Source organism: Peromyscus eremicus, chromosome 13 (assembly GCF_949786415.1).
Source record: "Peromyscus eremicus chromosome 13, PerEre_H2_v1, whole genome shotgun sequence".
In the NCBI taxonomy this organism is placed as follows: domain Eukaryota; kingdom Metazoa; phylum Chordata; class Mammalia; order Rodentia; family Cricetidae; genus Peromyscus; species Peromyscus eremicus.
This window is the reverse complement of record NC_081429.1, coordinates 21003945-21018393: the sequence shown is the minus strand read 5'-3', so window position 1 is coordinate 21018393 and position 14449 is coordinate 21003945. Positions and strand designations below refer to the sequence as shown.

Below are 14449 nucleotides of genomic sequence, written 5' to 3'. Positions count from 1 at the left end.
GTGTGTGTGTGTGTGTGTGTGTGTGTCTGGTACCTGTGGTGGCCATATTCCAAGTAACAATTTTAAAAGGATACTAGTGTTTTTTTGAAAAAGAATTGTATGTATATGGGTGTTCTACCTATGTTTATGTATTTCTTAGGATTTCTATTGCTATGAAGAGACACGTGGCCCACGGCAACTCCTTTTTTGTTGTTGTTGTTGTGTAGTGCAAATTCTAGTTGGTCTTAATAATAAAAACCCGGAGTCAGATATCAGGTTAAATGCTGAAAGATCAGAGAAGCAGAGCAGCAGCCACTAGAAAGACTAGGAATCCTCAAACTGTCTCCATCCTGCTTTATTGCTTCCTCTCTCCACGAAGCCTGTTTCCTCCTCCCTAGTGCTGGCATCAAAGGCGTGTGCCTCCCAAGTACCAGGATTAAAGGCCTGAGATCCCAAGTGCAGGGATTAAAGGTGTGTGCCACCACTGCCTGGCCTCTATGGTTAACTAGTGGCTAGCTCTGCACTCTGATGACCAGGCAAGTTTTATTTGTCAGAACACAAACAGAATATCACCACACTGTTGTTTTTTGTTTTTTCAAGACAGAGCTTCTCTGTGTAACAGGGGCTGGCCTTGAATTCTCAGAGATCCATCTGCCACTGCCTCTCAAGTGCTGGGATTAGAGGCATGCACCACCATGCCCAGCTAACCAAGGCAACTCTTGTGAAGGAAAACATTTATGAAGGGTGTAGCTAGAAGTTTCTCCGGTCCTGCCTGGGCCCTGCAGTTCCATGGCCTGCTTATAAAATAATCACACACAGGCTTAATATTATTTATAACTGCTTGGCCATTAGCTCAGGCTAACTACTGACTAGCTCTTACACTTAAACTTAGCCCATTTCTGTTCATCTATATGTCGCCACGTGTTCCGTGACTTTACCTGTGTGCCATTACATGCTGCTCCCTGGACAGCTGGCTTGTGTCTCCTCACTCAGCCTTCCTCTTCCCAGAATTCTTCTTGTCTGCTTATCTCCCCTATACTTCCTGCCTGGCTACTGGCCAGTCGGCATTTTATTAAACCAGTGTACAAAAGCATTATCCCACAGCAGAAGGAAAACATGGGTGGCTTACAGTTCAGAAGTTCAGTCCATTATCATCATGGTGGGACATGGCTGTGTGCAGGCAGACATGGTGCTGGAGAGGTAGCTGAGAGTTCCACATCTTGTTCAGGCAATAAGAAGAAACTGAGGCACTGGGCCTGACTTGAGCATATATGAGACCTCAAAGTCCACCCCTACAGTGACATACTTCCTTTAACAAGGCCACACATCCTAATAGTGCCACTGTCTATCGCTTATGAGGACCAATTACATTAAACTGTGTGGTGGTTTGAAAGAAAGTGGCCCCCAAAGGGAGTGACACTATTAGGAGGTGTGGTCTCATTGAAGGAAATATGTCACTGTGGGGTCAGGCTTTGAGGTCTCTTTTCTCAAGCTTCACTCAGTGTGAGTCATGGCTTCTTGATGCCTTCTGGTCAAGATGTAGCACTCTCAGCTCCAGCACCTTGTCTGCCTGCACACCGCCGTGCTTCCCACCATGATGATAATGGACTGAACCTCTGAAACTGTAATCGGGCCACCCCAATAAAATGTAAGAGTTGCTGTGGGCTGAGTAGTGGTGGTGCATGCCTGCAGCACTCAGGAGTCAGAGGCAGGCGGATCTCTGTGAGTTCAAGTCCAGCCTGGTCTACACATCTAGTTCTAGGACAGCCAGGGCTACAAGGAGAAGCCCTGCCTTGAAAAACCAAAATTTAAAAAAAAAAAAAAAAAAAAAAAAGCAGTGATCATGGTGTCTTTTCACAGCAATAGAAACCTTAACTAAGACAAACTGCCACAGTGTATATGTACGTGTGTGTGTGTGTGTGTGTGTGTGTGTGTGTGTGTGTGTGTAATGTGAACTGTGGGGGTCAGAAGAGGGTGTCAAATCCCCTTTAACTGAGGTCACAGATGGTTGTGAGCTACCCTGTGGGTGTTGGGAACCGAACATGGGCCTCTGGACAAGCCAGTGCTCCTAACCCCAGCCATCTCCCAGGCCCTAGAGGATGGTTTTGGTCACACTTCCTGTGCCGATGAACCGCAGCTCGCTTCAGAAGTTGGCTTTTCCTTTAGATAACTTAGACAGTGAATGCAGTAAAAGGTTTCATTCTTCTGCTGAACTATGTATTGAGGTGGTATAAAGTTGTGGGTTATGAAGGAAAATGTTTTGTTTCAAAGTAAAGTGAAAAACATCTTTGTTCATTGTATATATCCAAAGGAAATAAAAACCTACTTGACATTGAAAGTAGTTATGCTCCTGTAAATGATGTTGTTGAATAAAAATTGCATCAGGAATAAATGTTTATAATGAAAATACTGTGGGTTACTGTTTTGCTCCGAGAGTTTTAGGTATTCTAACATGTGGTCTTTAAATTCTGTCTATTTTCAGGAGCTCTGTCAGTGCCGGCCTGGAGAAGGAAGCTGCCCCTGCTGTAAGGAGTGCATGCTGTGCCTGGGGGCCCTGTGGGATGAGTGCTGTGACTGCGTGGGTAAGTGGTGTGCAGTGCAGTCTCCAGACTGTCCTAAGTCCCAGGAGCCTTGACTCCAAACGATAGGATTGTCATTGATGTGATGTGACACCATGACCAAAGCCCCTGGGGGAGGAAAAGGTTTATTCAGCTTACACATCCACAGCAAGGGTTTATCACTGAAGGGAGTCAGAACAGGATCCCAGAGGCAGGAGCTGATGCAGAGGCCATGGAGGGGAGCTGCTTACTGGATTGTTTTCATGGCTTGCTCAGCCTGCTTTCTTTTTTTTGTTTGTTTGTTTTGTTTTGTTTTGTTTTGTTTTGCTGGTTTTTCGAGACAGGGTTTCTCTGTGTAGTTTTGGTGCCTGTCCTGGATCTCACTCTGTAGACCAGGCTGGCTTCAAACTCACAGAGATCCGCCTGGCTCTGTCTCCCCAGTGCTGGGATTAAAGGCGTGCGCCACCACCGCCCAACTTTATTTCTATTCTTATATTCAGCTCCTCACTGTCCCTTCTCCTCCTGTCCTCTCACAGCCCTAACTAAGCCCTTCTGCTATGGATCTCATCTTTGTCCTCAGTTCCTCCATCCACGCTTGTTCCGTCCTTTCCTACTCTCCTGACCTGACCCAGTCCCCACAATCTGCAAAAACTCTGCCTTGTTCTTTCTTCTCCAGCCACATGACTCTGCTCAGCACTAGGAATTCTGCCTCAATCCTCCTTCACCTGGTATGCAAAAAACCCTTTTGTTCTGAGTCAATTGTTCTGGAATGCCACTTGGCCTGTCAGAGGAAGGAGAGTCTGAGCTTGATTTGTACAAGAAGCAAAGCTATGTACCTAGGAGACAGGCGCTTGGCCTAGGAGCCAGGTTGTGTCTCCAAATGAATATTTTACCTTAATTCAGGGGCCTCAGGGGCCTAGTGTGTGGTCTGGCCAGGTTGCTTGTTCTTGGATGCTTTGTTGGGAGCTGGTCCTATCTTTGGATGTTAGCTAAAGGGGATATTTGCAGAAGGCAGATATCCAATTCAAATGCTAAAAAGAGAGCAGTGAGCCTGGAGACAGAAAGCCTTGTCTACCTGAACTTATCCAAGTACTTTGAGTGTATATGCCCAAGGAATGGTCCACTCACACTGTTATAAGTTCTTGGAGAAATTATGAGTACAAGAAATTCATAGCAAGAAACAGCTGACATATTAAAAGCCAAATAACACCAAATATTCCTTGATATATGGCTTCCTCCAGAAGAATTCCTTGATCCTTCTAGGTATAGCTTTATCTTATACAGCTGGACTTCTATTTCATATTCCTGTGGCCTGCTGCACTGTCTTTGAAATCAAGTAAATAAACCATTAAAAGAAATACTGAGTTAGACTTTAAGAAGGACCACTAAACTAGGCATGGTCATGAGTGTGTGTGCATGTGTGTGTGTGTGCTTATAGATGATGAAGGTAGAAACAAAATTGGGAGAGAAAAGAAGATACGTATGGGAAGTGAGAAATGGAGAGCGTAATGGAGTGCATGTAATAGTAAAGCAAAAGAGAGGGAACAAAGAGAACGTGCAGAGCAGTGAGGAGGTTCTGGAGTAGGCACTGGGAAGAGGAGTGAATGAGAACAAAGGATAATCTCTCTCTCTCTCTCTCTCTCTCTCTCTCTCTCTCACACACACACACACACACAGAGGGAGAAAGAGTTTTACTTGCTTTTCTATTGCTGTGACAAAACACCATGACCAAGTCAACTTACAAAAGAAAGCATTTAATTTGGAGGCTCCCAGTTCCCGAGGGTCAGAGGCGTGAACATCGTGGTGGGCGGAACGTGGCAGCAGGCAGGCAGACATGGCGCTGGAGTGATAGCTGAGAACTTACATCTTATCTGAATGAAAGGATGAAATAAAAGGAGGAGGCCATGACTCCTTCTGAAGTGCAGAGAAGGTTTTTATTGTAGATGTAAGAGAGAAAGCAGGCAGAGGGACGAGTCCAGCTGAGCATGACCAGCAGACTAAACGGTACCACGAGGGGAGAGATGGGCAGGGAGAGGAAGAATGAGGCAGCCGAGGCAGCCCGGGGGCCAAGTGACCAGCTTAGCCATATGGTTGAGTTTTGTAGGGATCAGGCTGGAGGGAAGGAAGTAGAAGCCCAGCCCCTTGGAGGACCCAGAGGTACCAAGTGGTCCTGGGAGAGATGGCCAGCATCTACTTTGATGTGTTCATAGACACCTCAGTTAGCCCTTTGTCTCTGATTTCTTTACCACTCTAACCACATTATACTCTTTTTTTGTTTTGGGGGTTTTGAGTTTTTTTGTTTGTTTTTTGGTTTTTCAAGACAAGGTTTCTCTGTGTAACAGCTCTGGCTATCCTGTCCTAGAACTCACTCTGTAGACCAGGCTGGCCTCAAAATCCATCTGCCTCTGCCTCCTGAGCACTGGGATTAAAAGTGTGGGCCATTACTACCCGTCAGGAAGCCTGTCTTTAACTGATTATCTTTTTGAGAAAATATACCTGTATTATAAAAAACAATTGCAAAACACATTTGTTTCAATATGACTCAAAAAATATTAATTAAAAAGGATTGAAAATAATATCAGGATTTGGGGGATGGAGAGATGGCTCAGAGCCCCTGCTTTTCTTCCAGAAGACCTGGGTTCAGTTCTCAGCACCCACATGGCAGCTCACAACCATCCATAATTCCAGTTCAAGGGGTTCCAATGCCCTCTTCTGGCCTCAATTGGCACTGCATGCATGTGGTGCGCAGATCTCACAACTGCAGGCCAAAACATCCATACACATAAGATCATAAAATAAATATAAATATTAGAATGTCATGGACTATCGAACAAACAAATAGGAAGTATAACAGGATACTCAGAAAAAGAAATATTTAAAATGGAGGAAAAAAAAATCAGCCAGGCATGGTGGTGCACACCTTTAATCCTGGCACTCAGGAGGCAGAGTCAGGCAGATCTCTGTGAGTTCGAGGCCAGCCTGGTCTACAGAGCGAGATCCAGGACAGCCAGGGCTACACAGAGAAACCCTGTCTCTAAATACCAAGAAGAAGAAGGGGAGGAAGAGGAAGAGGAGAAGGAAGAAAAAGGAGAAAAGGAAAAGGAAGGAGGAAAGTGAAAATCTCCCAGTGCTGGGGTGGGGTCTTTAGGTTGAAAGGCCCCCCAGAATGCTGAGCAATTTTTAAAGAAAGCCTTACATCTAGATAAGCCTTTATAAAAATTTATAGCTTTCAAGTTAAAGAATATTCTAAAAGATTTTAGGATAAATAATGCATGAATGTGGTGATGCCTACAGCCTACAGCATGGAAGGCTGAGGTTGGAACCTGAAGCTTCACAAGTTTGAAATCAGTGTGGGAGAGAGGGAGGAGAGGATATAGAAGGAAGGGAGACAAAAAAAGAGGAGAGGGAGGGATGGAGGAAGGCAGCAGAGTGCATGTCCAAGAAATATATATGATTATAATTATATAATAAGGGCTGGAGAGTTATATAATAACTGGCTCAGCAGTTAAGAGCACTGACTGCTCTTCTAGAGGTCCTGAGTTCAAATCCCAGCAACCACATGGTGGCTCACAACCATCTGTAATGAGATCTGGTGCCCTCTTCTGTCATGCAGGCAGAACACTGTATACACAATAAATAAATAAATCTTTAAAAAAGAAAAAGAAAAAAAATGTTCACAAGGTGCCATGGTGCCTTTAAAAAAATAAAATAAAATAAAATAATTATATAAGTCCACGCTGCCCTCAGACAATTCAGTATTGCTGAATCTGTGACCCTGTTTTGTAGACATGTAAGACAGAATGTCATACTCACCATTTTTTCAAACAAAGAGTTTCATTGTTATCGGGGACTACAGGGGTCCAGCCCCTCGACAGTCCCCTCCCAGGGTCCGGGAAGAATCTACAACCAGCTGATAATTAATCTTTGATGAGAAGAAATGAATCTATGTACACGAAACTCCTTAGTCCATACACTTTATTCTTCTGAGTCAGTTACAAGCTTATATTCTGCTCTCGTATTTAGTTCATTTCTAGCCTGATTTCTCTCTACACTTGTCTGCGGTCCCCTCTAGGTTCTATCGTAATTCCTTCATCTAGTTCTGCCCCTTCTAGGTTCTCATCCATCTTGTTCCTTCCCATATCATCTTTTCTCCCATCTCCTTTTCTCTCCTCATCTCATTCTTCCTCAACTTTTTCTTCCCCAGCTAGTACTTCCTCATCTGGCTCTTCCTCATCTTCCATCACGTTCCTCTAGTACTCTCTTCTAGCCCTTCAATCTAGTTCTTCCCCATCTCAGTTTGCTCCTCTCAAGTTCTTGCCCATCTAGTTCTCCCATACTCTTTTCTCTTCTCTGACTCTCCGTGCCCTGGAAGTCCTGGTATATAAAGCCAGGCTTCCAGGGTCAAATGGAAGGGTGATAAGAATCACATAGGGAGCCAATAACCGTTAATTATCATTTGCAACCCCAAAGGGAAGTGACCAATGGGGAAATGAATTAACTAAAGGCTAAATTCGGGTAGTATCTAAGAAGAGGGAATCTTATGTGCTCAACTATAGTCTTAAACGTGATTAGTAGAAAATGTTAAGAATCTATAAGTTGCCAGGTCAATGGGAGAAAATAAAACTGTCTTCTTTTTTCCTGTGGCTCCTATCTGTCCAAGCTATCTGCTGTTTTTCTGCAGGGTGGGGGAAAGTGTGCTCAGTTGCTAGGCAACCTGTGTACAGCTGGATGCCTCTGGTGATAGTTAAAGGGAGATCTGGAACTAGAGGTAAGGTTTGGGAAAGGAGGAAGTAAGGCTTAATTGACACATCCGCCAGGCCTTCTCAAACATGTAGCCTGGATGGTTAAGTCTGTTCTTAGAGAATACAGAGGTATCTCTGATAAGGTACTTTCCTCCATCCGGTGATGGACCTGGCCGGATGCTGCCAATAATGATAATTACAGGGAGGCTTGAACTGGGGTTCTGGCTGAGCATAGCTGTCAGCACAGAAAGTTATCTAAATATTCCTAGAAGTGGTTAGGTAAGGAGTTAGTGGTCTATAAAGTTAGTAAGGCTGTAAGAAAGGAGGGTCCGAGCTGAATTGCACCTGACCTAGGCGGTGTCTTCTTGTGGAATTGACCTTAAATCAGAAGACTTGCATGTGGACTGTTATTACTGTTAGTCCTTGAAAGTGGCCAAGGGAGATATCTGATTCCAGAGAAAGCCTTTCCTGAGGCTGTTCTCCAAATACCTGGAATGTGTATGTCCAGAGAGTGATCAGTCCACACTGTTAGCCCTTCTTAGGGAAAAGTCAATTGGGAAAACTATGAAGGCACACATGACTTTCATAACAGAATACAGCTGATATATAACAAGCCAAGTAACACCAAAAACTCCTTGGGATTTGGCTTCCTCTGGAGGAATTCCCCGATTCCTCCAGGTAGTGGCTTTGCCATAACCAGCTGAGTTCTTATGATATATTCCTGCGGTCCGCAGCACATTGTGAGATTTTCATACATGTATGTAATATACTTTCATCATGTTTACCACCTCTGACACCCTCTCTTGCCCTCCACGCTCCTACTGGTCTTCTCCTGACATAGTCCTTTTTGTACCTTTGTCCTTTTTTAGACAGGGTCTTACTGTGTAGACCAGGCTGGCTTGGAGTTCAGAGATCTCTATCTCTACCTCCTGAATGCTGAGATCAAAGGTGTACACCACCACTCCCAGCTTTTATGTCTTTTAAAAAAGAAAATTTACATTTTTCATTCAAGAGAGAGAAAAAAAGACATCGCACACCATTCTTTAAAAGGAGTAACAGAGACCAGTGAAACAGAACAGGGCAGACAAGCAACGAGAAGAACATGGAGGAAAGAGCAGTAGGAGCTCTGACTGAGAGTTCAGTTAAGTACCCTTGGAAAACAGCCATGGCGGCGACTGGGAGACAGACTGTCCTGGCTGAGGCCAGGAGAAAAGGCTCTGGGAAGCTCTCCTCTGAGGAGACACTGGGCCTTCTGACCTCCAAACATGTGTTTGAGAAGCATAATATTTTCTCAAGAAATGCTGAAGCTTTGTTCTGTGTCCAGCAGTCCTAAGCTGAGTACCACAGAGGTGCATGTGTATCAGGCTGTTAAAGCACTGCCCAGATGTGGGGACGGCCCAGATGTCTGTCAGCAGATCAGTGGATAAGGAGTTGTGGCACCTGGATACAGTGGGCGTGAGGTTCCTTTAAGTAACTCCAGCTTAGTGGTCGTGAATTGCTTAGTTTGTCCTTATCCTAGATGGTTTCATTCATTTCTTCACTTTAAAAGATGAGTTTGCTGGACTTAACAGACTTCACTCTCAGAACTTGAAATATATCTTTCCAACTGACCATGATGGCATATACCATAATTCCAGCACTTGGGAGACTGAGACAAGAGGATGGCCAAAAATGTGAGGCCAACTTGGGCTACATAGTGAATTCAAGGCAAGCCTGAACTGTATAGAACATACACACACACACACACACACACACACACACACACACACACACACTCACACGAGAGGAGAAGGAGGAGCAGTAAACAATATGCTCTTTGTCTTTGTTGATACTCTGCTGCCTGACACAGTATTTTGTCATCCTTGCCCACCATCCCTAATATTCATCCTTCTGTTTGATTTAGTAGTCTGTTGATAATGCTTTCCATAATATTCTTACTTGAATTGTTGAGATTTTGTTACCAATATTTGCTGGGTTTGTTTTAGTTTTTTGAAAATTTCCGTTCTCACGCTGAATTTCCCGTTCAACTCCCTGCCGCTCTCATGCACACTGCTTTTTAAAATCCTGGCCCGTGACTTCCTCCCTCACTCATCCGCTTGTTCAGACTCCCCCGGGATCACTGGTGGGTTTTAGAAGGAGATTTTAGATTCTCTGTCATCTCTGCTGTTTCAGCCATCAGTCTCTTCGGCAGCTGTGACCTGAGGCAGAGGCATGCCGCCTGTGTGCCTCTAGTGCTGACCTGCATCTCTGCATCCTTCCTTGGGAAGCTTCTAACTTAGGAGGTCTCCACTCCCGAGGTCCCCAACTCCAGTCCTGCTCTAAGAGCTTGTGACGGCCTGCAGCCCCACCCCTTCCCACCCCAGGTGTCAGAGGTGCAGTTGCTGCCTGTCCCTCCTTGTCCCCCTCAGTTCTGTCGGTGCCTTCTCTTTGTCCTGTCACCTTTGTGGGCACTGGTGGTTTTCTTTTTCTTTTCAAAATAAAATCGGTCCTTTATCAGCCCAGCTCTGTTCCTTTGTAGTGTTTCCAAGAGGCAGTTCCTGTACTCTGTCTTACCTAAGCAGTCCCTCCATGTCCTGGTTTTAATGCAATATTATTTAAATTTTTTTGTCCGGAGTTGGTTAAATACACAAACTGAATTTTTTGTGATGAGCTTTCTGATAGTAAGTACTGGCGTGTGAAGTCTGACTTTTGAAGTCAGCCATGGCCTTTTCGTTTCTGGTTGCTAGCTCCACTCAGAGACTCTGGCAGAGCCTTGTGAGCTGTCCACAGTCCACGGGTTCCTGCTGCCCGCGCACTGGGGCTGCCTGAGCATGTGCTTGTCAGAACGGTGAGCAGGAAGGCAGAGTGAGCCATGGCTGTGGCTCTGGCCCTGGGGTATGTAACAGTAGACAAGACGTTTTCTTTATCTGGGTCTGTTTCCTCACTGAGATTAAAGTGTTCACACTTGATCTTTTAATCTCTGACTCTGTGGCACAGTCTAATTGTTAAGTTCAGATTTCTTACATTTTATGAGAGAAATACACATTATTCTACTCAGCTCTTGCCAAATTCTTTAAGAAAATGTAAAAAAATGAAGAGATACTTTTCTCCTCTCTGAATTTATGAAATTTGAGAAGTTATAAATTTTGGCTTAACTTTTTAAGCATTTACTCGAGAGAGGCATGAAACTCCATATTAGACCTAACAGATATTAAACAAAAAAAAGAATCATAATTGTGCTTTTAAAGTATGATGTACAGGGAGTGCCCACCTGGTGTACGCAAGGCCCTAGGCCTGATCCCCAGCACCTCACAGACCAGCTGTTTTCACCCACACCTGTAATCTCAGCACACAAGGGACAGCGGTGGAGCATTGGAAGCTCACGTCATCCTTGGTGTTGTGGTTTGAATGTGAAATGTCCCACTGCTCATGTGTCTGAATACTTGGTCCCAGCTGATGGTGCCTTGGGGACCTTAGGAGGTGGCACTGCTGAAGAAGTGGGACACTGGGGCAAGCCTGAGGTGTGATAGCACAGTCCCACTTCTGTTCACTCTGCTTCCTGGCTGTGGATGTGCCACCAGCCTGGGATTGCAGGTGTGCAATTGAGGGCCGCGTAGCGTTCTAGCAACTGGGCTGTATCCCAAGCCTTGGCACCCCGCTTCCATGCTCACACTGTTGATTGAGTCAGTGAAAGTTGACATTCCATGTCTTCACATTGCCTTCCATGTCTTATACACACGCACGCACGCACGCACGCACACACACACACACATAAGCACGCACGCACATGTATTGTGTGTATTCCTGGCTCACTGTGTATTTGTGCATCCAAAGCCCTGGAATCACACTCCCGGAGTCCTGTGAGTGGAGGTAGTTTGGAACCTTGGTTTGTTCGGTGGGTGGTTCTCATACTTTTTGTTCTTTCAGGGGACAAAAGGCTGGAAAACATGCACTCGTAATGCTAGAAATCACAGTGTTAACATACAGAGCCTTCATTCCATGGAGTTAGCAACCCCCCGAAATGTTATAATGGGTGAGGAAAGTAAACTTTGGTTCTTCCTGTCTTCCCAGGCATGTGTAACCCTCGGAATTACAGCGACACACCTCCCACTTCCAAGAGCACAGTGGAGGAGCTGCACGAGCCCATCCCTTCCCTGTTCAGAGCGCTCACTGAGGGAGACACCCAGCTGAACTGGAACATCGTCTCCTTCCCTGTGGCAGAAGAGCTCTCACACCATGAAAACCTAGTTTCCTTTTTAGAAACTGTGAACCAGCCTCACCACCAAAATGTGTCTGTTCCCAGCAACAATGTTCACGCCCCTTATCCCAGTGACAAAGGTACCTGTTCCACTCTGTGGCCTGCCCTGTGACACACTGCAGTAGGTTATCTTCTGGAGCAGCTTTGAAGTTTGGATTTGTGTAGTCTTAAATAGATGGTAGATGAGGAGACACATCAGCATGGAGACTGTCGGAAGATGAATGACTTCCTAGTTCTGCTATTTATTTGAATCAGACTTTAACTGTTCTTTATTACATGGCATTTGTGCTTGCTGTCATGTGACTGTCAAAGGTCCTCATAAGTTAGGTGTTTGCAAATGATGCCAACATCATCAACTAATTAATTTTTATTTTGTTGTTGTATTCGTATATGCTTCTGAGTGTTGGCACACACACCGTGGCACTTGTGGAGGTCATAGGACAATGTTGAGGAGTCAGTTCTGTCCCTTCCGCTATGGATTCTGGGTAGACCAGGTTGGGCTTCTACAGGACGGGTTTTACTTCTTGTTGCCATCAGTTAAAGTGTTACAGACAAATTGGTATTACAAACATCTCGATTCCAGGTATAATTGTTGATTACTATCTGAGAATCATAGCAAAGAACATTTACTAGTGAGAATAGATCGTGTCGTAATTGTGGAGTATAAAGAGCTTATAACTATGATAAAGTAATGTTTTCAATACAGTTTATAGCAGAAGAATAGGCATTTGTGAAAATACAATTGCTGTGGCTTTTCTTTTAGTTTTTTGAGACAAGGTCTGAGATGTAGACCAGGCTGGTCTTGAACTTGCGGCAGTCCTCCCTCTGGGACTACGGCTGTATGCACCACACGTGGCTTGCAGCTGTGTCTTAAAGCATTAGATGAAGTATGTGCAGACACTATCATTTGAACTCCCTTTTTTTTTTTTTTTTCCATGGACAGGGTTTCTCTGTGTAGTTTTGGTGCCTGTCCTGGATCTTGCTCTATAAACCAGGCTGGCCTCGAACTCACAGAGATCCTCCTGCCTCTGCCTCCTGAGTGCTGGGACTAAAGGCGTGCGCCACCACCACCCGGCATGAAGGTCTTTTTTTTTTTTCCTCATTTTTGTCATTTGCTGATCGGCAATAAGAGAACTAAGAAAATAACTGCTCGCATTACTTAACTGAGTGCCAGAACTCTTCTTGTTCACGCTGAAATCTGCGTTTCTTTTGTTTTTCAGAGCACATGTGCACGGTGGTTTATTTTGATGACTGCATGTCCATACACCAGTGTAAAATATCCTGTGAGTCCATGGGAGCGTCCAAGTACCGCTGGTTTCATAACGCCTGCTGTGAGTGCATCGGTCCCGAGTGTATCGACTATGGCAGCAAAACAGTCAAGTGTATGAACTGCATGTTTTAAAGAAGGAGAAGAAATGCAAACCAAAGCAGTTCAGTTAACAGGAGGACGTGACATTGCTCATAAGTCACTAAGTGTGCAGAAGTACGAGTGAGGCATGCTAGGACCGTGTTAAATTATATGATTAGAACTGCACTTTGTATGTTTGCTGCCTATTTGTGTATGTCTCTTCTGTTGGATACAGTAGACCTTCAGTCATATGAGAATCAGGGTGCAGAGGAGTCCTGGGAGATCTGAAGATCTGAAGAAAGACTCGTGCTTTTGTTTGGAAAGTGATAGAGAAGACTGTTAACAGGAAGTCCTAGGACACCAGGTCTCTATGCTCACACCTTTCCTAACCGTGCCTTGGATTGCTTATCTGTTTCATATAAAGAGAGTCAGTAGTGCAGTACAGAATTCGAACTCCCATTCAAGCCGCTGTAGAAGCTTAATTTCAAACCATTTTACATTGGTCTTAGAAAGTCAATATTTACTGTATTTTACAAGAGAAAACTTGTACCTAGGGCAGGTGAGCTGCCACACCTGGTGCCTGAGCTTGTTCCCCAGTCCCCAGAGCCTGAACAGTGGAAGGAGAGAACCAGCTCCCGCAAGTTGTCCTCTGACCTCCATACCTGCACAGTGACGTGCATGCAGGTATGCACCTAGGCGTACGTACACGCACACACACACACACACACACACACACACACACACACACACACACAAAGTAAACATTTAAAGGCATTTTAAACCTCTCACATGGTGAAATCTGTCCTGTAGCACTTATGCTGACAGCAATTTAGACCTAACCTTCCACTCCCATCCACAGTGCTGATGTGTGGATATAGGCAAGTGAGTATCTGCCAAGGATTGCAGCACAGCGTGGAAACTCCACTAAAAGCACGGTGAGGATCTGGGTGCGGGAGCAGCCAGTGAAGAGCGGGACTGTAGATCACGTGATGCCACCTCAGGCACCAGGAAGCAGCTGTCCTTTTCCAGGTGCACAGCAGAGTGAGGTGCACCAGGAGAAGGGTCCGGCTCCACCCCAGCAGAACAGCCAGCCTCTCCAGCACGTGAGACTGCAGAGGGTGAAGAGGAATTTCCAGAGAAGGGCAGGAATGTCAGGAACTCTTAGTGGGATCCACTTTAAAACCGTTTATAGTCACTAGTTTTGTTACTTTGTAACAAATATCTGATATCTGAATCTAATATTCTTATTAAGTAAGCATCATATTTTGGGAAGCTATATTTCTGAAAGTGGAGGGGGAAATCTGTTTAATATGTTCACTCCTAGCATACTACAGAATTATCTAGTTAGCTTCTTACGTAGTGTTTCCATAGAGACAAGCTGAAATACTACATGCCCTTCATAGAAATAAAATCCTCACCTTCAATCATGAATCTAAAACAAATATTTATAATACACAGACTCAATTTAATAAAATTGCTATTTTCTCTAGTGCGTATTTGAATTAAAAGTAACTTTTTAGGAATACTCTTTATATGTCTACATATTTTAGTACCAAAATTAGAAAATGCTCTTTTACACATTTTG

The 14449-nt window shown here is 44.6% G+C and overlaps 1 protein-coding gene across 1 annotated transcript in view; it reads left to right on the top strand.

Moving 5' to 3' along the window:
• Positions 1-13437, top strand: part of Twsg1 (twisted gastrulation BMP signaling modulator 1) — a 40397-nt gene extending 26960 nt beyond the window's left edge. The window contains exons 3-5 of the mRNA XM_059278152.1: positions 2462-2561; positions 11330-11596; positions 12737-13437. Coding sequence (XP_059134135.1) covers positions 2462-2561; positions 11330-11596; positions 12737-12918 — 549 coding nt within the window. The 3' untranslated portion in view covers positions 12919-13437. The remainder of the gene's footprint in view (positions 1-2461; positions 2562-11329; positions 11597-12736) is intronic.
• Positions 13438-14449: the final 1012 nt, after the last annotated feature.